The sequence below is a fragment of the Hydra vulgaris genome, chromosome 08, assembly GCF_038396675.1.
Source record: "Hydra vulgaris chromosome 08, alternate assembly HydraT2T_AEP".
Lineage (NCBI taxonomy): Eukaryota > Metazoa > Cnidaria > Hydrozoa > Anthoathecata > Hydridae > Hydra > Hydra vulgaris.
Genome location: NC_088927.1, coordinates 12,395,001 through 12,419,367, shown reverse-complemented (window position 1 = coordinate 12,419,367; position 24,367 = coordinate 12,395,001). Strand labels below are relative to the sequence as shown.

Below are 24,367 nucleotides of genomic sequence, written 5' to 3'. Positions count from 1 at the left end.
AGCATCACTCTTCAAGCTGACATAGACAGAGCAGTGAAATGGTCACTTATTTGGCTCATGCATTTCAACATTGAGAATTTCAAATTAACGCATGTTGGCTGCGCATGTAACAATTCGACCCGCAATTATTCAATGGCTGTTAAACATTAACGGCACGCGTTATCCACTCGAAAAGACCTTAACGTCAGACCGCAAGTAGAGTTAGCCGCATCAAAAATCTTATTTACATTCGCCCACACCTTGAGTTTGTAGTACAAGCCTGGTTGTTGCATTTAAAGTCCGACATTGCAAATTCAACATCGAGCAAAAACAATATCTATTACATGAAAATTAACTCCAACAGCTCAGTCTGACAACACTTGAAGAACACCGTAAAAGAGCAGACCTAATTAAGCAATATAAAATCACGCATTAACTCAAACTTGTCTGCTTTTTTGTCCCGCAAAAACTTTCAAATAGTAAAGCCAAGTATATTTTGAGAGGGCATAAATAAAAACTAGAACGCCAGCTTGTACAAAATTGTAAAGAACGACATAACTTTTTTTTAAATAGAGTTGTTATCACATGGAATGCGCTTTCCCAAGCAGCAGTGAACGCTCCATCAATCAATGCTTTCAAAAACAGCACACAGTTGTTGCTTTGTCTGTAGCTTATGTGTATTTTTTTTAGTCAGCATAGAGGGGCCTGGTGTAGCACCTCTTCATCAAATTATAAACAGATTTAATGTATTTGTCTTTTTTTTTGATCACTGAATAATAATAAAATAAAAATAAAAAGGCAAAACACTATTAATAAAGTTAAAGTTCCAGTAAGTTATATTTCCAGTAAGAAAATAATTTGAGCTTGTTTTAGTATATCTTTTTTTCTTAATTTAAGATCATCCGATGATGGAAATAGCTTGTACAGTTCAGCTTTTTTTATAGGCAAATCGTCTCTAAAAACAGTAATTGTATTGAGGCTTCTTACTTCAATTGAAATTGTTTGAAAAAGCTTTTACAATGCGAGGTACTCCCTTTTTATTAAACAGGTTGAAATCAATAATTTGCTAATCTTTCCAATGTGCTAATAATAATTTTTTTGAATTTTCAGATGAATTAAAATTGATTAACAGTGAATCAACTTCTGAAGATATCAAAGTGAAAGCATTAATCAACTGCCAAGCTCACAGGTTTTCTTTATTTTTATATCTAATTGCTTTTTCATCAGTTTTAAATATTCCTATTAGACCAATATATCCAGATTTTGTCTTAGAAAAAATCAAAATAGAATCTAGAAATGGACAATTAACTTGAGGCAACATTGCTTTACATTACATGCCTCCAAAAAAAAGAAAAAATTCAGAAATGGAGGCCTAACCGTAGACAAATTGACTGTATACAGATAAAGTGCACAGCCCAATGGCTTATTTTCTCGTTGGTACACTTTGTTAATTAAATTAGGCTTAAAGATACATCTAATTTATGAACAAAATACCTAATGCAATATTTGTAAAAATTTAAGTTAAAAATAGATGATAAAAAACCTATACAAAACAAATTTAGTCATTATTTAATGATATAAAAAGCGACGCCATTCCCAAAAAAAAGCCGCCCGGGGCATGTCCGCCACGCTCTTGTTAAGCCTTTTTCTGTCCCTCCACTTTTTAAATTGACTATAGTTAAACATTAGAGAGTTTAGGGAGGAGGGGAAGTCGTTCGAAAAAATTTGGAACACCCATTTAAAATGCTAGATCCGCCCCTGATACAAAGCAAATATGCGAAAAAGAACTCAATTGACAAAAATAACAAATATGTGAAAAAGAAATAAATTGACAAAAATACAAAAATTAAATCAGATGAATACGTCCTCATTGAAATGATAAGTGAACTACTTAATGTTTAAAAAGAAACGATGATTTTTTTTTTTAAAGAATCTGTCAACGACTTTAATAAAAAAATTGAATCTATGCCACAAAATGTTAATGGATTAAGTAAAGAAATTCAAGAAATGAAAACGGGCATGAATTTCGTTGGTGATCTGTGTGTTATTACAATTGATCTATGTAATTATTACAGTACGCTAATTACAAAAAATCAATCTAATAGTAAAAAAACATGGTCCAGTAATAATGACATAATCGGAAAAGATAAAAACATTGCATCTTCCCTATCTCAGAGAATTAATATCAAAAACATTACCAAAACTTCTCTAAAGTGTTCAACATTTCACAAATATCAGTACATAAATTGCCAATAATATACCACCAACATCAGAATCATTCAAAATGTACCTAAAGCCCTCCAATGTATATACCTAAAGCCCTCCAAAATATTTTATGATAATGAATTAAGCTATAAATAATTAGAAGCAGCTTATTATTCTTTATAAAAAAATGAATCTCCAGGACACGATGAAATACCAAGTAATATAGTTATCTTTAACAAACCTAGCCTAATCAAACCACTATTTCATATAATGAAGCTTCCACTAAAGTTTGATATTTTTTCTGATGCTCTTAAAACAGCTAAAAATAATCTCAATTTACAAATGCAATTATCATTCGGGCATTTCGAACTGTAGCCCTATAACATTTATTTCAGTATTCTCCAAATTGTTCAAACGCGTAATTTATAATAGAATATTCAAATACTTCACTAAAAACAAATTATTCTATCCAAAACAATTTGGATTTCAGAAAAATCATTCAACTGAGCATGCAATTATTGAGATAGTCAACCAAATAACTGAAGGTTTTAACAAAAGAAAACAAACTTTAGGAGTATCTATAGACTTATCTAAAGCATTTGACACAATTGACCAATGCATTCTCTTAGAAAAATAAATCATTATGGACAATACCAATCTCTTTCTCACCAATAATGGTACAAAACATTTATATACTGATATGATTACGGTAAAGTAAATATTTGGTTTAAGGCAAATAAACTTTCATTTAATGTTGAGAAAACAAGTTATACTCTATTTCATTAAAAAAACACAGCAACTAAACATTTTACTTAAGCTGCTCGAACTCTTCTTAAATGATAAAACAATTAAAAAACAAGCATAAAATTCTTAGGAATTCTTGTCAATGAAAGTTTATCATGGCTTCCTCAGATAAATTATATCCAGTCTAAAATTACCAAAGCGATTGGCGTTATGTATCAAGTTCGCCCATACCTCAATATGTTAAGTCTTAAATTGATATATTTTGGACTAGCTGACTGTTTAATAAATTATGAAAAGATATCATGGGCAAGTACGCAACAAACAAAACTCCAAAAAATTTTTAGGCTACAAAAACACGCTTGCCGAATCATATACTCTAAACACAAACAAGAACATGCAAAACCACTTATGAAGGATATAAAAATGATGGATATATTTGAAATAAATACCTATCAGCATCTAGTTTATATGTATAGATATTATAACAACTTCTTACCAGAAAACATTAACAACAAGTTTGAAAAAAATCTAAATAAAATTAGAATCTAAGATCAAATGTAAACAACATTTATAGATTGCCTCGGAAATGTAATTTAATGATCGAGGACCCAAATTATGGAATGACTGTCAAAAGGAATATAAATTAATGGTGAAGTCCTTAAGTTCGTTTAAATTTCAAACAAAAAAAGAAACTTTCAAAATGTAATTATAAAAAAAACTTAAATTTTCAGTATTTCTTTGACTATTTTAACGGTTAATTTTTCTTCGTTTGACTATATTTTCTGTTTGTTTATTTTTTATTTTATTGTTTTGACTATTTTAACGGTAACATTTTACCATTACGATATAGTATTTAAGTCTTTATAAAGGGGCTCTATGAAAAGATTTTGATAATGTAATGTTTTTAAATTTACAATATTTTTAAACAAAATTTAAAACCTCACGTTTGAGCAGGGGGTCTAAATATTGGGGTATTTTTGTTCCCGGGCTTCCATCATTTCAATTTTTTGCAAAGCCTCTTCATTTGGCACAATGAGTGAAAGTGCCATATATGAAACATCAAAAAATCAGTGTGTGCCACATTGATTTAAAGGTTTGCATCCCTCCCACCCTCTCCACCAGAATCTGAAAATCCTAAAATATCTTAGAAATGAAGGACCTTTTTTTTTTTTTGGAAACGCAAATATGATAACTACTGTTTTAATTAAAAAACCTATTTTGGTCTTCGCACTAGTTTTTATAGTAAAAATAATAGATAGCTGTAGTAGTTCGAAAACTACGAGTGAAATTAATAGTAGTTAATTTCATTTTGACAGCATATACATTGTGTTGTTATTCTAGGTTAATAATTTAAATTAAAAGTTACCAATCATATAACTCTAAATATTTATCAATGCAAGTTTTGATTAAGTTCAAACTTTCACTTTTGATGATAAAATCTGGTAGTTTGTTCCATATTGATGAGACTCTATTAGTTAGAAATTGACGACGAATGTTGCAGTTTTTAACTATTTCTCTTCTGATATTGAAGTTGTTGCATCTTGTGTTGGGCTGATATGAGCCAAAAATATTACAATCTAGTTCTACAATATTCACTAATTTTAAATAGTTTGTGCATTTGAATTAAGTCGCCACTTTTACGTCTTTTTTCCTGTGTGCTTAGGCCAAGTATTTTAATTCTTGTTTCATAACTTTGTTTTAAAATCTGGGGTATCCATTTAGTGGCGTAAAATTGAACTTTTTTAAGTGCAATAATTAAAATTTTAAGGTATGGACACCATGCTTGTATCGCAAATTCAAGATGAGGTCCTACAAATGTTACGTATAGTATCTTAAACATTTTTTTGTTGTTGTAATGAAATATTTTTTTAACATTCCAAGCATTGAATAAGCTTTTGATGTACAGTTAGTAATGTGATTTTTCCATTTAATGACATTGTTATTCCAAGATCTTTTTCGGTATCAGAGACTGCTAAGATTTTGTCACCTAATTTATAAATATATCGAAGGTTATTTTTTATAATAAGTGTATAATATGACATTTTTCACTATTAAATTGTAATTGTCAGATTTCTGACCATTCGCAGACTTGGTTAATTTCATTCTGGAGCAATTGGCAATTCTTAGAGCTAGCTATTTTCCTAATTACCTTGTTTCCTTCTTTAGTGTCGATTAGTTAAAAAGTCGGTAATCCAGTTGGATGAGACATTTGATATTCCATTTGACTTAAGCTTGATTAATAATCATTCATGAGGTACCGTGTCATAGGCTTTAGTAAAGTCAAGATAACAAATATCTCTTGGAATGTTTTCCGCTAGCGGTTTACTCAAAAGGTCTATTTTGCTATTAGATTTGTTAAACAAGATTTCCCCTTCACAAATCCATTTTGATGTTTATTTAATAAACCATTACTTGAATATGTTTATATATTGTGTCAGATATAATACCTTCGAGTATTTCAGAGACTATTGAGGTTTATGAAACTGGTCTGTAGTTGCTAGCAATTACCCTGTTTGCTGTTTTGAATATTGGAGTTGAGTCTGCCGATTTCCATTTAATTGGTACTCTTCCAGTTTTGAGCAATTTTTCGAAAATCATAGCGAGCGGTAAAGCAAAGGCAGATGCAAATCGTTTTAGAACTATTGATTTTACCCTGTCTGGTCCTGAAAATTTATATTCACTTAACTAAAAAAGTTTTTCTTTAATTAATTTCACAGTTATTATATTATCTGTTCACTCAATCTCACACCATTTTCAAACCGAGTTAGTCTTATCGAATGCTTAATTGATAGAATGTTTAAAATTAATAATACATACATACAATACTCCATTAATACTCGTATAACAAAGCATTGATTTCAATCAATACTTTGTTTTACGAGTATTAATGGAGTTTGGTTTTTTAATCATCTTGTAATTGATTCAAGAAATTTAACAATTTCATTTATAGATATAGATACTTTATATAATTTCACTTTAAAAATCTTACCTAAAAATTTAAAAATGTACCTTAACTATACACAAAACAATCCAAGTTTTTTTGTGTATAGTTAAGGTACCGCTGTTTAGTTAGAGAATTTTATACTGAGATTCATTATTTCAATATAAAATTCTCTAACTAAACAGCGGTTTAGAGAGTTTTAAATTAAGATTATGAGATTATTATAAACTGAGAGAATTTTAAATTGAGATTATCAACAGTTAAAAGTTGATAATTCAAAACTCAAAGCTGTTGATTCTCAAAGCTCTCTCATGGATTCGATTTATGCGCTTATTTAGTTTCTTATAATGAAACATCCAACTAAGTGGGCGGTATGAAAAGTTTCAACTTATAAATGCAGAAACTATCAGTTTGCGTTGCACAGTGAGTCAGAAAGGTGAAAAAACGGCAAAAATTATATAACTATCATATATAATTATGTGATACATCAATATTATCGTATTTTGGGTCAAAAAATTTTAATTTTCCATTAAAAATAATTTTTACGCGTACCTATGACGCGTAAGACGCGCGCATACGCGTGTAACTGTCTTTTACGCGCGTAAAATATAACCGAAATAAAAAAATCGAATTCCTTGATCCAAAATACTTTATAAATGAAGATCACATATTTTTTAATCTAAATATTTCTTGTGCCTAAGGCTCGTACTACTTACGCGTATACGCGTTAGAGACTTTTACGCGCACAATAACTGACTTAATTTAAAAAAATTAAATTCCTCAAACCAAAACATTTATTAATTAAAAAGAAAAACTGGTTCGAAAAATATTTTAATATTATATAATATTAAAATATATTAAAAACAAAATAAATATTTATCTTATCTAATTTTTCTTTCAAGAAAACAAAAAAAGAAAACCTAATACTAATAAAAAGGCTTTATTTCATTATTACAGCATTAACAAAGATAAAACTTCAGGGGTAAGTGTTTTTCCATTTTCAACCTTCTATTTTTTAAAACAAGTGTTTGATATTACAGGATCACTTCTAATCAACAAGTATTGGTACTGGTTTTTCATAACATTCTTTCTAAATATCTTGGCTGTATGGTTTAATCTAGCTTTGCGAATTTCTTTATTTAGAGCCTCTTGTGACTCTTCAGAGAAGTAACCAATTGGCAGTTCTAATGCCTCAGATATCTGCACATCATGTTCCAAGAGTTTATGAACAGTTGGAGAAATCACATGCCAGCAATAGTTTTTGAGTATAAGAGCTGTAGTTTCATAGCAATACTGGCCAAAACTTTCAGAGTTCAACTCATAACAGGAGCATACTGCTATTAGGATTGTCCTCAATCTACTACTTACATCTACTGCCACTCCCGTTATATCAGCGAAAGTTTCAGCATTTTCAAATGCTCTTCTGACAGTGTTTTCATCGTTAGTGTTGCCAAAACTCTGTTTGGGCATATCAACTATAAGACTTTGCTCTTCTCTAAACCTCAGTTGAATGTTCGTTTTTTTACTTTTTACTAATGCTTTTTCAGCAGGGGATTTGGCAAAGTATTTTTTAATGTGTTATTTATATCCTAAATGTAAAATATATTCAAAACATCTGAGCCAGCAATGCAGAGTAGAAAGACCCAAAGATAAAGCTTTTTCATTGATTGGTTTAGATCTGATCAATGCTGGGTTATTAAGTTCACTGGGCTTAGCTCCGCAAACATTACATGATTGCGAGGACAAAGTGTTAGTGAGGGCATTAACCACTTTACCATCAAACATGGTTAAATCTATTTTGAACTTAAATGTGATAGTCGTATCCGGTTTGCCTTCCTCTACTTCTAACTTTACTTCAAACTTGACTAGTCTATTTATTTCTGCTTTTAAAAGTTCATATTCATTTATTATCAATTCTTCCGTTTCTTTTTGATATTGGAGATGGAGGGATTTACAGTAATGTGTACTAGAGGGTTTTTTATTTAACCATACATTTTTGTTCATGATGGTTAATTTAAGTGGAACAACAGCTGTCTGGAAAAGACTTTGTTCATTAACTTGGGCTTCACCAATATTTGTATCAGTGTATTTTTGTTTATAGACACTTTGACTGGAGGCACCATCAAAACCACCTTTTAAAATGAAGTAGACCTTTAAACCTCCCCCCAATTTCAGCAAACATTCTCATAGAGTCTTGGCATTCCGTAAAAGTTAATATCTTTGTCAGAGTATGATTAAACATACCCAGTAGAGAAGTTGAAGCAGATGTTTCTGTCACAATTAAACCCTTAGGATAACATTTGCTTCTCTCATTCTTAATTTCATGAAGTGAAGGATAAATATCTGCATTATGTATTATCAATGAATTTCTAATAATTTAATACTGTTCATCAGAAAGGTCACACTGAATTTTTAAGCTCAAGGCATCTTCGGTTTTCATTTTTATCGGAAAATTTATCTTTTTGATTTTATCTTTTTCAGAGTTTGTAGCACTTTTCACAAGATCAACGAAGTCTTTTTTATTAGGATCTCTAGTGGCTTTTTTTATTGAAGCTAATGCCAATGCTACAGCAGGATGTTCAGCCAATTTGGCAACCTTAAACAAGATAATATTTAATATTTAAGCTTGTAAACTATTTTTTTAACTGGGTTGAATTTAATTTATTTATTAATACCTTAGATCTTCTGCTTCTATCACCTAAATCTTCCCAGTTCTTGCACTTTCTACCTGAACCTGATGCAACATTTTTTTTGTTAACAGTAATATCTTTGTTCAACCAAGTTCGCTCGTGTTCTAAAAGTCTAGAGAAGGTTCTTGCATACTTCCGCAACTTTGATCGGAATTTACATTTAAATATTATTAGAGTTTTCTTTAGATTTATCATTTCAGGTTTTTCAATACTTTCATAGTATAGACCCTCCAGTCTACAAAACTCACATAGAAGAGCCTCGAGTAAGTTATCATGATTAATTCCTAACTCTTGAATTATAGGACCTAAATGTATTCTTTTCATGTTGAATGTAAGCAATGAACTATTTAAGGTTATTTTATACACAAGTTTTAATTTTAAAACGTGCACTATGCCATCAAACGTTGCATGTATTGGTTTTTGAGGTTTGATAATTAGCACCATCTGCATGAGCATGATTTTTTTTACTAATAGGAACTAAATGTATAATTTGTGTAATAAATAAAAGCAATGAACTAATATTCGCTACTTTATACGGCAAGTTTTAATTAAAAACGAAAAAAAAAACACAAAAAAACCGAAGTATTTGAAAGGTCTTATTTTAATTGGGGCAAGTTTGGGCAAATGATTTTTATTTTTTCTGCTTTCATATATACCTATTAATGGAAAAATATTAAAACTACCATGGAATCTAGTGGAATCGCTTAGTTTTTAAACTAAACTCATAATTAAACTAATTTTAAAAAATCAATTTATGACACATTTTTGAGATCTCAGTAATGAAAAACTAAAAACAAAATTTATTGTCAAAAATGTTGTTAGTAGTTGCCAAACATCTTAAACATATGACTTCAAATTAAATTTTGAACTGTTTTTACCCATGTCAATCTTAAAAGAGTGACACAAAAGCTATATTTTTTTGAACGAGTTTTCCGATAAATAAAATAAAATAAATAAGTCTCGGAAAAAGGCGTATAAATTGGTGAAATCTTGAAAATTGTTCACAAAAAAGTTAATTATTGACTTTTAGTGGTATTTAGTAACATTATAATTAAATTAATTAATTTCCAGCAATACTTTTTTTATGGAGGGTTTTTTGCCGTTTTTTATGGATTTTGACTCACTGTGCGTTGGTTAAAAGACATATGCGATGTAATTCTTGAGTGCATTTACTTTTCTGGCATACTTGCATAAAGAGTTCACATACTCTTCGAAGGAAAGTTTGGAGTTAAGTTTTATTCCAAATAATTTAACATTTTCGGATATATTAAATGTTAAATTAGAAATAGTAACTTCTAGGTTAATATTTTATTGATTTGCGGCTTTTTAGAGGTTGGTGGTTATCGAAGTAACGCATTTTCTTGTACAGTATAGAGTGTTGTCATCTGCATATCCAGCAATCTCAACGTCAGAAATGAAAAGAAATAAATTGAATACAAAATTGTAAAATAACAGTGGTCTGAAAATCGAACTTTGCGGAACTTCATATAGCATATCAGTGTAACAACTAAGTTCATCATTTATTCTTACGCTTTGTTTTTCATTAATTAGGTAAGAAGACATAAACATTATACTTCTTGGGCTGAAACCACAAGCATCTAGTTTGACAATTAATAACTCATGGGGTATAAAATCAAAGGCTTTAGAGAAATCAGTTAGTAATGCAACAAAGCATCCGTTGTGATCAAAGGATTTTCTCCATTTTTCGGTCATTGCGATCAAACATATAAAAGCACTATAACCTTTCCAAAATCCGTATTGATGTCTGGATAAAATAGTTTCAATAAAGGCATCCATATTGTTATACATAAATTTTTCATATACCTTGGACAGGTTGGATAAAATATTGATTGGCCTGTAGTTACTTTTATCTGCTATCATTTTTGTGAATGGGAATGATGTTTGCGTTTTTTAATAGGTCGGGAAAAATGTTTTGAGAAAAAGCGTGGTTATAGCCATTACATATAAAATCAGAAAAAATAGTAATGTTACCTTTGATTATTCTGTATGGTATATCATCCTTTTGAGGTTAACTACAATATAGCGTCTTTCAATTAAGTGTTAAAAATATCGGCCGAAAATTATTGAATCATTTCGATTTAAATAATTTTTTTATTAAGATGTGAGTTCTCTTTGAAACACGGTTTTATTATTGGTTACATTTTTAGTTTGTAGAGTTTTGAAAAATAATTTTTTAGTTTTTTAAAGGAGTTCTACGCAATAATTTCTTAGACTTTTGTATGCTTTTTATTAGACTCCGTTTTATTCAAACGGTAACGATTTAGAAGTCTAGATCAATTCATTTTAGTTTTTCTCAATGTTTGTTCATAAAGACTGCTTAATTTTCTCGCACATACCTTATTTTTGTGATGCATGCTTATGTAAATATGTATGTTTATTTAAAGTAACTGATACGGCGTCTTTAAATCCAATAAAATAAAATTTTAGTAAGTTTTTTATTATACAATATCAATAAAAATTATATATCATTGCCTAACTTCGATCCAGCTTTTTTTTACGCTCACCCAAAGACAGTCTTCTTTTTATGTTCCAAATTTCAAATTTATATTATTTTTATCCAATTGGACTTGTCATTATCTTGTCATTATTGACTAATTTAAACTGATATGTGGGTCATTCCAGCTCAATTCAATTTATGCTCGGCACCATGCCATCTCAGATTTTGCTGATTTTTGGAATACAAGCTTGAATTAATGAAAGAAAACTTCACTCCAAATTTTAGCGTCTGACTCGTTACGGTTTCAGAGATATTGATACTTGGTCCCAATCTCTTTTTTAACTTTTTTTTTCAACGCCATTTATTTTTTTGGTTCATTGCATGACACAATTAGCTTTAACTTATGAAATACTTGTTTAATTGTGGTAAAAATTTCTACCTAACTATTTTTTAGGGTGAGGAACTTAAAAACGATAGCTAAAACACACAAAAATTTAAGCTACTATATGAAAATTCAATTTCAAAATGGTGTAACACTTTTTGTAAGATTTTTGATACCCCGTACAAAAAAATGTTTATCTTGAGATGCCTAAAAGATAAAACTTTGAAATTTTTTCCTAATGTTCTATATGTAACAAACTCCATAATACAAAAAAACTGCAGGGGTTTTCTTTTTTAAATCAGATTTATTTCTATTCAAAGTTTTATAAAAAAATTAGGAAAAAATTGTTACTTTATACAAAAAAATTATTTGCATTTATTTTTTGCATTTTTTTAAAAGATTTTTTAGAATCTTGCTATCTTAGGTGCAGTTCTAACATATAAACTTGTTTGCATTTCATATCTAAGATCATTATGTTTAATAGCTAAAGGATTTTCTATTTTCAAATCTTCAAACAATAATTATTTTAAAATTGTTTCTTACAGAACTAAAAAATATGAATGATAAAGAAATATGTTCAATTGGAATAACAAATAAAGAAATTTGTAACAAACAAACATATGTAAAATCCCATGATATCAAGAAAGTTTCAAGTCTTAATGATGTTGAAAAAGACTTGATAATTAGTCGTTCTGGCATTCAATTTGATGAAAATGCAACGGTTTGCCTACACCATGAATATGTTTATTTAAAACGTTATTCCGCAATCCACATAACTTGCTGTGATCCATTTAATTCACACAAAGGAAAAAGAAGAAAAGGTATTATTACTTAATCATGAAACTTTTTGAAAACTTTATTGTAATTTTATATAAATTATATATATTTTTACAAAATATTCACTGAAGCAGTAGTTATCACTCATGTTTTTAGGAGGATGTAAAGAAATTAATATGCAACTTGTTGGGAAATTGAAAAATATTGGTATTAATGTTATTCCTGGAGAAAAGATATGTCCCTCATGTATGATTAAATTGATGTCATTTAAGGATGATGGACAAAGAGAACCGACTTGTAGCCAGGTTTATGAAGATGAAGATAATGAACTTAATATAAACGAGTTGTTAAAAAAAAATCTTAATTCTTCTTTGACGACTATGAACATAAGTCCTCTCAAAATGCATGCAGTAAATAGTCACTCTAGAGTTGCTCTTGGCAAAAAAAAATTGTTACATGTTCAAAAAACAGTAAAGTTAGGCATCGCAAGGACTTTAAATATAGATCCTGAAGAGTTAAGCCATGAAGATTCCTTCAATAAATTATCTAAGGAAGTCAAAGGTAAAGCAAATGACATGGATATACTTATTAGAAAAATCAAGGAAAAAATGTTAATTTCCAATCGTAATCAGAAAATTCAACTACTAACACTGGTTCCAATTTCTTGGTCTCACAAAGATATAGAAAAAGAATTTAATGTTACTAATTACATGGTGCAGATATCACGCAAATTGCTGCAGAAAAATGGTATTTTATCTTTTCCTGAAAAAAAAAAAAAGGAAAGAAAACACCTCAAGAATCAGTAGATAAAATTATTGAATTTTATTGTAATGATGAAAATAGCAGACTAATGTCTGGTAAAAAAGATTTTGTTAGTATAGCTCGAAGATCTCACATGCAAAAGCGTTTGATTCTCTCAAATCTAAAAGAGCTATATGCAAAGTTTAAAACCTGTTATCCAGATATAAAGACTTGTTTTTCTAACTTTTGCTCACATCGTCCAAAATGGTGCATTACAGTAGGAGCATCTGGTAGGCATACAGTATGTGTGTGCACCTACCATCAAAATGTTAAGTTAATGATTAGTGCAGTTGAATTATCAAAGGATTATCACGAACTTATTGATATGCTTGTTTGTAGTAGGGCTAACAAGAATTGCATGATACATCGTTGCCCTATGTGCCCAGAAGATTCTGCATTAGTACATTATCTTGAAAACGAGTTATACTCTCAAGACGATATTGATGAAGATGATGATTATTGTATAGATTATAAACAATGGAAAACAACAGACCGATCTGAGCTATTAAGTCTAACAGAAACGACAAGTAGCTTTATTAATATTTTGAAAAATAAGTTACAAAAACTTACTGTTCATTCTTACATTGTAAAAAGTCAAGCTGCTTCTTTAAGAAAGTTAAAAAATGAGTTAAGTAGTACTGAGGTTGTTGTCCTTTTAGATTTCTCAGAAAATTATGAGTTTGTTGTACAAGACGAAATACAAAGTTTTCACTGGAACAAAATTCAAGCAACATTGCATCCAACAATAATTTATTATAAAGAAAATAATGTCCTCAAATGTGATTCATTATGTTTCATCTCAGATGATTTACTGCATGATGTAAATATGGTTTATCATGTGATGAAGCTAGCAATTGAACATACTAAAAATAATATTTCTCATCAAATAGAAACTGTCCATTACTTTTCAGATGGGTGTGCTGGCCAGTAAAAAAACTGCAAAAACTTCATAAATATATGCCACCATGAACAAGATTTTGCTATGAAATGTACATGGTCCTTCTTTGCAACAAGTCACGGTAAATCACCCTGTGATGGTATTGGCGGGACTGTAAAAAGACTAACTTCAATTGCTAGCCTTCATCGAACAACAAAAAATCATATTCTTACAGCATCTGCAATGTTTAATTTTTGCCAAAATGAAATCATAGAAATTAATTTTTATTACATATCTAAGGAGTCAAACACAATAATTCGAAGTGAAATGGAGCAAAGATATGCAACTGCAAAAACGTTACCAGGCACTCGCACCTATCACAATTTTGTTCCAATAAGTAACACAAAAATTGGAACTAAAGTTGTTTCTGAACAATTGGAGTATTCATTTGTTTTTAATTTTCAAACTGATGAGATTATTAAAGAATTATTGTCTAATATAAGCATTGGCGCGTTTGTATGTTTGATATATGATAACAATCCATGGATCGGACTAGTTGAGGAAACTGATGTTGAAAATAAAGACTTTCTAGTTAGATTCATGCATCCATGTTACCCTTCAAGGTCATATTATTGACCTTCTAGAGATGATTTGTGCTGGGTTCCATCGACAAACTTATTGTTAATAATTAATATTCCAACAACTGTTACAGGAAGACAATACAAAATCAGTGAAATAGATCACCAGAGCATTGAAGATAGCTGGGCAAACTTTAAACCAGAGAACTAATTTGTTATCTTTCAAAGATTTTTAATTTTTATTAAATGTCGAAGATTGTCAATTTTTATTGCCTTTTAGATTTATTTTTCTCATTGCAATTTAATTATTTTCATGGTTTTAGTGTAATTTCGAAATTTTTTGGGTTTATTATTATAAGACTTTGAATGCGAATAAATCTGATTTAAAAAAAAAAACCCTTGCAGTTTTTTTGTATTATGAAGTTTGTTACATATAGAACATTAGGAAAAAATTTCAGAATTTTATCTTTTAGGCATCTCGAGATAAACATTTTTTTGTACGGGGCATCAAAAAACTTACGAAAAGTGTTACACCATTTTGAAATTGAATTTTCACATAGAAGCTTAAATTTTTGTGTATTTTATCCATGATTTTTGAGTTCCTCTCCCTCAAAAATAGTTACGTAGAAATTTTTACCACTATTAAACAAGTATTTCATAAGTTAAAGCTAATTGTGTCGTGCAATGAGCCTAAAAAATAAATGGCGCTGAAAAAAAAAGTCAAAAAAGAGACTGGGACCAAGTATCAGTATCTCTGAAACCGTAAGGAGTCAGACACTAAAATTTGGAGTGAAGTTTTCTTTCATTAATTCAAGCTTGTATTCCAAAAATCAGCAAAATCTGAGATGGTATGGTGCCGAAATATTTTTTTTTTAGTTGATTTGACATGGAATGACCCATGTACAAGATATATTTAAAGGCGGATTTTTTTTCAATTAACAGGATTGTCACGTGACCAAATTCTAGAAGTCTCGGAGTTGAACTTTTTTTCCAAGAAAAGTTTTTGTTTTAGATAAAGAAATTGATTTAAAATTTTTTGTATATTTTAGCCGATGTGAATGATTTCTGATTTAAAAACGAGTGTTAACAACGCTTTTTATAAAAATTTGGTGAAGAAATAATGTATGTGAAAGCCATAAAAATAAGTATGTGAATACCATGGCGGGATTTCTTAAAAAAATATGGTAATATATTATTATACACTTGTTAAACACCCTGTATATAATACAAGCAAGGTAAAAACCCAGAAAAGTCATTTTGTCATTTTTAAAAATAACCTTGGTTGTACAGTCAAAATTTCAAAACAAAGAGACAGTTTTTTATAATCCTGATTTATGAATAATATAATAATCAAGAAAAGTTTCTTTCTCACCAATGTAAACATAGTTTAAAAAAGACATTATGTAGTTAAACATATTGTCTGTCTTCAATTAAGGTTTTCAGGTAAAGAAAAAAACTGTACTGATGCTATGATAAAAAAACTCAGATTTATAAAAATTCAAAGTTTAATATAATTCAGAGATTTAGAAATATTTTGAGTTACTTGGTAATTAGACCAATGATATATAAGAATAATTTATTAATAATAAATATTAATTTTAAAGTTGGCATATTTATCTTAATATAGTTCAAAATGCTACAAATAAATCAAGATAAACTAAACCTTTTTTTTTGTTAGAAATGTAAATTTTTAGAATTTTTCAAGAAATTGTTATTAATAGAAGAGAGTTCTTTGCTTCTTGTTTACAATTCTTTTGCTCCATTAATATTTTACATTAATGCTCCAGTGATACATTAATTTTTAATACTATTATTGTTATCAATTGTTCAATTCAAAATGTTTACTTTATTATTTAATTAACTATTTGTAACTATCCCTGATTGTAAGAAATAATTAGAAATATATGATTGACTAATTGATAATGCTTTTTTTTCTTTCTTTTAAATGGTAGTATAATTACTTTTGTGTTTTGGTACACTTTAGCATTGAAATTGCATAGAAATAAGCTTTCTGAGCACACCATTAGATTGTTTGTATCACCTCAAACTTCCTGCTGCCTTTTGTAGAAACCTGTTCTAAATCTGAATCTCAATTGATAAAATCAAAAGCTACTGATCAAATATTTATTGGGTCATCAACACTTGATATTCAAATTGAGTTCCAACTCAGTTGCACGTTTTAAAACTTGAAGATCCTTTTCAGAAATAAAATTTTTAAAGACAACAATATATATAATTTTGCTTTGTATTATGTTCTCTAGATTTGTTCATAATTTTTGTACAAAGCCTTGACATCTAGTAAAGGGTGTGAAAAAAAATAAATATATATCAACCTTCAAAATTAGGAAAAGTGAGATCGTCAATAATTTGCTGACCTTATTCTTCATGCTGACCATTTTGAGGGGTCAGCATCAGGTCAAAAAGTGGTCAGCATGACAATTTTCATGCTGGCCATTTTTTTTTGCTGACCTGATGCTGACCATTTTAGAGGTCAGCATCAGATCGGCAAAAAAAAATTTTATGCAAAGGTCTTACCATAAAACATAGAAATAAGGTTAGCAATTTTTTGTTGACCTCAAACACTTAAAGGTTAGTAGTTAGGTTGCCTTTGCTGAATGGTGACCCTAATTCCTATCTGTATATATGTATATATATATATATATATATATATATATATATATATATATATATATATATATATATATATACATATATATATATATATATATATATATATATATATATATATATATATATATATATATATATATATATATATATATATATATATATATATATATATATATATATATATATATATATATATATATATATATATATATATATATATATATATATATATATATATATATATATATAGTGACCCTAATTCCTATCTGTATATATGTATATATGTATATATATATATATATATATATATATATATATATATATATATATATATATATATATATATATATATATCAGAGGCTTTAACATTAATCTTCAAAGAATCATCAGCATGAAGCTAACTCCCAATTTGATTTAGATCTGCAAATATAAATCCTCTTTTCAAAAATGGTGCCAAAGCAATTGCATCTAATTATAGACCAGTTTCCCTCACTTCAGTTGAGTTCAAAATACTTGAAGGTATTATTCTCAACAAAATTGGAATTTATTTTTACAAAAATAATTTGCTAACAGAGCATTAACTCGGATCCATAAAGAAAAATCATGCACAATTTTATAACATTAAACATTGAAAATCATACTCCAGTTGATGTTGTTGTACTAGATTTTGCAAAGGCATTTGACACAGTTTCTCATTACAAATTGTAATTAAAACTAAGAGGTTATGGTATTGATGGATTAGGAGATCGAGAGTAGTTAAGGGTGACATTGTCTCTAATTGGATTGATGTCTTAGTGGTGTGCCACAGAGTTCAGTTATTAGACCATCCCTTTTTTTTTATAGTATGATTATGTAATATTTTTATTCATATTTACAATACTAAATTCTGCTTTACCAAGAACAAATCTGTTGTAGTATAAAATAAATTATATTACTATATCGACAAGTTGTAAGCCATTAGTATAGTTAAAATATAATCTAATGGGATCCCAAATCTTTGAGACATGCTGTATTCATATTAAAGAGAATGATTTAAAAAAAAATGGTTTGGGCTGAATTTTTTTAAATGAAAAAAAGAATAACTATTTGGCTTACAACACAGCTGAAAAAGCAAGCTTCAACCAGAGTAAGGAAGTTATTTTTCATGGTGTGCATTTATTCTTTTTTTTAATCAAAAAAGTTCAGCTCAAAAGTTTTTTTTTATCATTCTCTTTTTTATGAACACAACATGTCTTGAAGGTTTGGGATCCTTTTAAGTATTACCAAAAAATCAGTAACTGTTTAGAAAAATGAATAAACAATTACATTTTGTAAGCAAAAAAAATCCATCTGAAACTCAAACTTTGTCTTTTTTATTCTATGTAGTTTGCACAAGTTTTTAAAATTTTTATAATTAATATCTATAAAAAAAAATTACACAAAAAGGGTTGTTTATATTTATGAAAAAATTATTTTTTTCGAGGCCGTAAGTTGTAAATTTATAAAAATATAATTTAATTTATATTTGGATAATATTTATATATTTATTTTATATATATAAATATAATATATAGTTTGTATTATAAAGATAAAAATTTTATAATTAATATAATAAATATAAAAAAAATAGATTTCTTTTACTCAGTTACAAGTTTGTTTTTCTTTCTTTTCACTTTATGAATTTGTGCTCATTACTCATTCTCTGATTGCTTTTATTCTGTTTTTTTTTTTTTGGTAAGCTCTTGCGCATATTTATAGAAAACTATATATATAAAGGAAGTTTATTATAAAAGTATATTTATATCAGGCCTTGTTATGAGATTTCACTGCGTAACAAAAATGCCTAACGCATTTTAAAGTAACTCAACTTAGCTTACATATTCTAATCTTTAAAAGGTAAATTGCGTCACTAGAGTCTTTTCAAGTACGGCATTGTTATTTTCAAATCGCATTAAAAATCATTTTAATGCGATAAAAAACAATATTTTTTTCCAATTATTTAACTCTTACAGTTTAACCAAGGCAAAAGTTACAAATAAAATCCAAACTCAAATTTTAAATAAAATGTTATTTTTTTTCTAAAATGTTTAAAAAATCTTTTATTTGTTTTATTACAGTTTAGTTTTGGTTGTTATATGCGAGTTTATAGTTTATAGTTACAGTTTATAGTTTTCATAAACAGTTATAGTTTTTATAAACAGTTTATAGTTTTCATATACCTGTTCATAAACAGTTTATAGTTTTATTAGTTAATGATAACATATACGTGTTCCAGGCTTGGACAGGAAGGCGTGCGATTTCACGCGATAGTATGATTACACAAACAGTTTTTATTTTTAAATCATTTTGAAAGCTTGACCGCGGCTGTTAAAATGCTTTGTTTACATTTTTTAAATGCGCTTTTTTTTAAATTACATGATTATTTTATATTTAACTTATTATTTTATATTTAATATATATACATATATATTAATATACCTATATAATATATTTATTTTTTTAATTTATAAAGTTATGCATGTTTTATGATTATAAACGCTTATAAACTAATTCTATAATTTATTCTATAAACGTCGTTCATAGAAAATGTAAACGTTTTTCTTTGACGTATTTCTCACAAAAGAAACAATTTAGTTATTTTTTTTTTGTTTTTACTACGAAGAATTGTTAAGAATCTTTTTTTGTTAAATGCACGTATTTATTAAACAATCATTAGAAGTAAGTTGTTACTTTTTTTAAAAGAGTTTCGTATAATATTATAAAAACATTAGCAATGATAAAAGTTTAAAAGTTCCAAACGTAATTATAAACTTAATTTAGCGTTATAGTTTATTATTTATTTTAGTCAAGTATTTTTTCGGTTTTTTTAATTTTAGTTTCAGTTTTTTTTATTTTTCATTATTTTCTTCTACGAAGATTTCTTTTCTTTTTTCAAAATAAATTTTGTTTAAGTTTATTTATTTACGATGAAAGTTTCTTAAGTTAAGATAAAAGTTTTTTGGCGCATTTTTAAAATGAAAACAAACTAATGTAACTGTAAACAAAGTCTTAACAGCCGCGGTCAATTTTTCAAAATGATTTAAAAACAACAAATATTTGCTTGGTCATATTCGGACTCCAATTCGCATGCCTTCCTGTCCAAGCCTGGTGTTCATAATTTGTGTTAATAAATGAAACTTATGTCATTAAAACTTTACATTATATTAAATTGATTTGGCAATAAAGAAAATATCTTTTTAATATATTATTTACATCAAAATAAATCTTGCATTTTTTTAATTATGACAAAAAAGAATTTATTTATTTAAAAGGAATTTATATATTTAGTTCATTAAGGTTGTCTGCTAGGTTATCATTTTCACTGTTTACATCCTCGGTATCGCTGCAGGTTTATATAACTTGAATTTGTGTTATTTTGACTTTGTCAGAGTCACCAATTTTCTTCATTTTTTCATATATTTTAATAACAATAGGATATTCACATAATTGGAGAACCTAGTAGACATATATTCGAGAACTTGTTAATTATAAGTTTAAAAATGACTAAAAATGACTTTCAGCTAAAAGTTTAAGTTTTTTCCACTCTCGTAAAGAAGCATCTCTTTGAAAACCATCATTTATTAATGGCCTTTCAAAATGGTTACTAATTGAGTTCAGTCACATCCGATTCCTCATCTTCTACTATCCAGTGTAATGTAAGTAACCGTGAAATTTACTTAAAAGTAAATCATGAAATTTACAAAAAGTTACTTTTTATTTCATGCATTTTCTGAATTGTTATATCTTGATCAAACTTGCTCATTTCCATGGTTACATTAATTAAGTATGATTTTTGGGATGTTTTCGTTTGTCACAGGCTCTTTGAAAGGAACCTTCAATTTTGTTTTGATCAGTGACAAATAGTGCATTACAAAGCTGTGATAAAATTCATCTTTTTTCCCAATTGATTTTATTTTATCATCTATTTCCATTAATGTTCATTTGATAGTTGTCTGAATTTTGTGTGGTAACAAGTAATACCATTGATTAACAAAGTAATTGAACTCATTTTTGAAAAATTTTCAAAGCTGTAATAATAACTTCCAAATATAAACTTATAACTAAAATATAAACCAACTACCACAAGAAAGGGTTGGCATTTAAATAATTTTAACAAACTTTTTACTTTTCCAACTGTTTTCACATTTTTTGTTTCACTTGCAATTTTCATAAGCTGAAAGAAAGGCTGGCTATGTCTCGAGCTTTTCTTCTGTGTCCAACAAATCTTGTACCAGTTATTTTTGTTAAAATATAATAGGTTATTCCTAAGGCTTATGCAACTGTCTCAATTTCACTTTTTAATTTATTGGAATTTCTCAGTAGGTAATAATTTGATGAAAAGAATTATTCAATCAATCAAATTTCGATTAGATTTTTTTATATATTCAAAAGTGACTTTAACTGCTAGTTCGATTCTGTGGTTAATACAATTTATTTTCAAAAACCATTTGCAAGATTTTTGTAACTGTGTTAGGACACCATTGTATTTGCCAAAATTAATCCTTAAACTAATCCAAGTTATTTATTATAATCTTTGGTACATATTTAAAAAAATGAATTATGCGACTGAAAGACACTGTTAATACCTGTAGTTATTGAGTTTGAGTCACCAAATTGTGAAATTTAGAATAACTCAGTAACCATATAAATTTGCTTTCCAATGTGCACAGTGCGAACTAAAACAAATTCTTTTCCAGATTTTTGTGCTTGACTTCTGTTGCTAAGTATCGAAAAGAAGTTGAAGTTTTTGATAATTTTATAACATTTCTCACATGCAGTATTGGCACAACACTTAATAAGTTCTCTACCAATAAACCCTGCTTCTTTACATTTAATAAAGTTTGATCCTGCAATGCATGCACACTCAACCTTAAGATATAATAAAACATTATTATTAACTACAATTAAAGTTTAAACTTGTTTGAAATCAATTTGTAAATTTCACAAATCCACAGTTATTAGTTAAAAAGTAACAAATTTAACAAGAAACTAAAACTTATGAGAAAAAATTAAAAATTACATAAAAATGTGCATGAGGCATAATTGGATGGCAAGCCATTTCATAAACTATTTTTATCTAGCTTTGTAATAATTATTTGTATATTTTTCTTTTGCTGTCAATATTGTTGAACACAAACTTATGTTGAGTTTCTCCGTTTCCACCTAGTAGAAAGAGAAGATACGATTTCTTAAAAGTTCATAAATAAGTTGTAAAAATATTTCTCAAAATATGAAATTAACAAAGAATTCAATTGAAATATATATGAAATTAATAAAGAATTCAATTGAAATTAGGCAGACTTTGCCAGGAAGGCGTGTGATCTCATGTAAAATATGACTACGCAAATACTATTTGATTTTGAAAACTCGACTATGGCTGTTAATATGTTTTGAAAATTTGTATATATTTTAAAAACCTGCTAAAAAAACCATCTTAACTTAACTAGGAAGAAGCTTAAAAAGAAACTTATCGTAAAAGAAGCAAATAAATACTTGTAAAAAAAGTAGCGAAAAATAAAATAAAAATAACTTAACTAAAACTTCAATAAAAAAACTAAGACTTAACTAAAATAAATAATAAACTATAACGATAACATTATATAAATTACGTATGGAATTTGGAACCAGTGGCTAACCAATGTTTGTGGCAAAACAACGACAGCTCAAGCTCAGTCCAATATAGGCTTTACCATTAGGTTAAACTATTTTTTCACGATTCAATAATATAAATCTTTTATATTATATTTACATAATTTGTAAAGCAATAGTTTTTAGATTGATGCTTTGGCGCTCTTGCAGTTTTGGGCTCATCTACACGCCCGTCAATACTACGGCTAGCGCTTTTTTAAGCACTTGCCAAAAAATTTCAAGCGTGTTTTTAAATTGCAAAAAATCTTTTTTCTTAATCAAATTAAAGAGGTACAAAAACAAGTATTTTTTAAAATTGAGCACGCCAGACAAATAATTACTGTACGGCTTTACTGTACTAAGCACACTTTTTCGTGTGCTTGCGGTAAATTTCAAACGGAGAAGACTGTGAAGTATATATAAACTTTAAATAGTATCTTTTATATTATGTTTTTAAGATTTGTGGCACTATAAACTTAGGATTATAAGATACTTTAAATATTGTTAAAGTTTCATTTTCTAAAAAACAAGGTAACTAACTTGCCTTTTAGAAAATGAGACTTTACCAGTTTACAAAAAACTTTACAAAAAAAATTGTAATAAGAAAAATTATTTTTATTTCCTTTTTTTATAATTTAGGAAAAAAAATGATGTAAAAGACGAAGAAACCTCAAAATCTACTGTTAACATTAAAAGTGTTTCAATATATCCATCAGGATACACAACACTGCACAATGCTGTTTACTCCAAAAAACCCAATGATGTTAAGAGAGTACTTGATTTGGGGGCAGATGTAAATGCAATGGCAGATGGTGGTTATACACCACTGCATCTAGCAGCATATATAGATGCATGCAGCTGCATTGAAGTACTACTTGATTATAATGCTGACAAAAAATTATATAATCAAAACAAACAAACACCTTATGAAACTGCAATTTGTAACAATTGTGTTAATTCAGCTCAACTCCTACTTAGTCATGGTAAGTCATTTTAATTTCAAATAAGTTTTTTATATTTGTTTTTATTTTTTTTAAGTTAATTTAGTTTTTTATGTTTTTTGAACTATTTTGACACAAATGAAAATTTGAAACATTATAACATTGTATTCTCTTCATGCATTATTTTCTGCATAAAAAAGTGCAAAAGTTTTTAAGTGATGTCAGTTTTAATTACTCTGAAAGTTCAAATAAGACTTTCAAAAAACCAAATAATGAATTATTTTATATTAATATTAACTCAAACCATTCACCTCAAATTCTAAAACAAATCCCAATTTCAATTAATAACAGGCTAACTAAAACTTCTGATAAAAATGTATGCAATTACTCTAAATGTATTTACAAAGATGCCCTTAAAAAAATTCACTAACTATTAAATCTAATTTATCAGATAAAATTTTTTATCAAAATTAATTAAAGTTAACTACAGTTGCACCAAAAATTACAGCTTCAGTTGCACAAAAAATGTGGAAAAAATTATAATGCTTCGTTAAATAAAAAATAAATTCTAAATAAAAAGTTACAGAAAATTGTAACTGTAAACAAAAAACAGTTGCCCAATGAGTGGAAAATGTTTTTTAAATATTAGGGTATACAAGTATGGTTTTTCTTCTAAGAATTTACCTGATAAACAATATTAACTTTACAGAATGTGAA

General features: G+C 27.9%; 1 protein-coding gene and 1 long non-coding RNA gene across 2 annotated transcripts in view; one reads left to right on the top strand and one right to left on the bottom strand.

Annotated features, from left to right (window-relative positions):
* The first annotated feature begins 15,372 nt into the window (after positions 1-15,372).
* Positions 15,373-24,367, top strand: part of LOC101239195 (leucine-rich repeat serine/threonine-protein kinase 2) — a 142,771-nt gene continuing 133,776 nt past the window's right edge. Inside the window, exons 1-2 of the mRNA XM_065803102.1 lie at positions 15,373-15,616; positions 23,349-23,692. Of these exons, the coding sequence (XP_065659174.1) occupies positions 15,591-15,616; positions 23,349-23,692 (370 nt within the window). The 5' untranslated portion in view covers positions 15,373-15,590. The remainder of the gene's footprint in view (positions 15,617-23,348; positions 23,693-24,367) is intronic.
* Positions 20,258-24,367, bottom strand: part of LOC136083624 (uncharacterized) — a 5,895-nt gene continuing 1,785 nt past the window's right edge. The window contains exons 2-3 of the long non-coding RNA XR_010639943.1: positions 22,102-22,244; positions 20,258-21,950 (exon numbers count right to left, since the gene is read on the bottom strand). This is a non-coding gene — a long non-coding RNA (uncharacterized LOC136083624). The remainder of the gene's footprint in view (positions 21,951-22,101; positions 22,245-24,367) is intronic.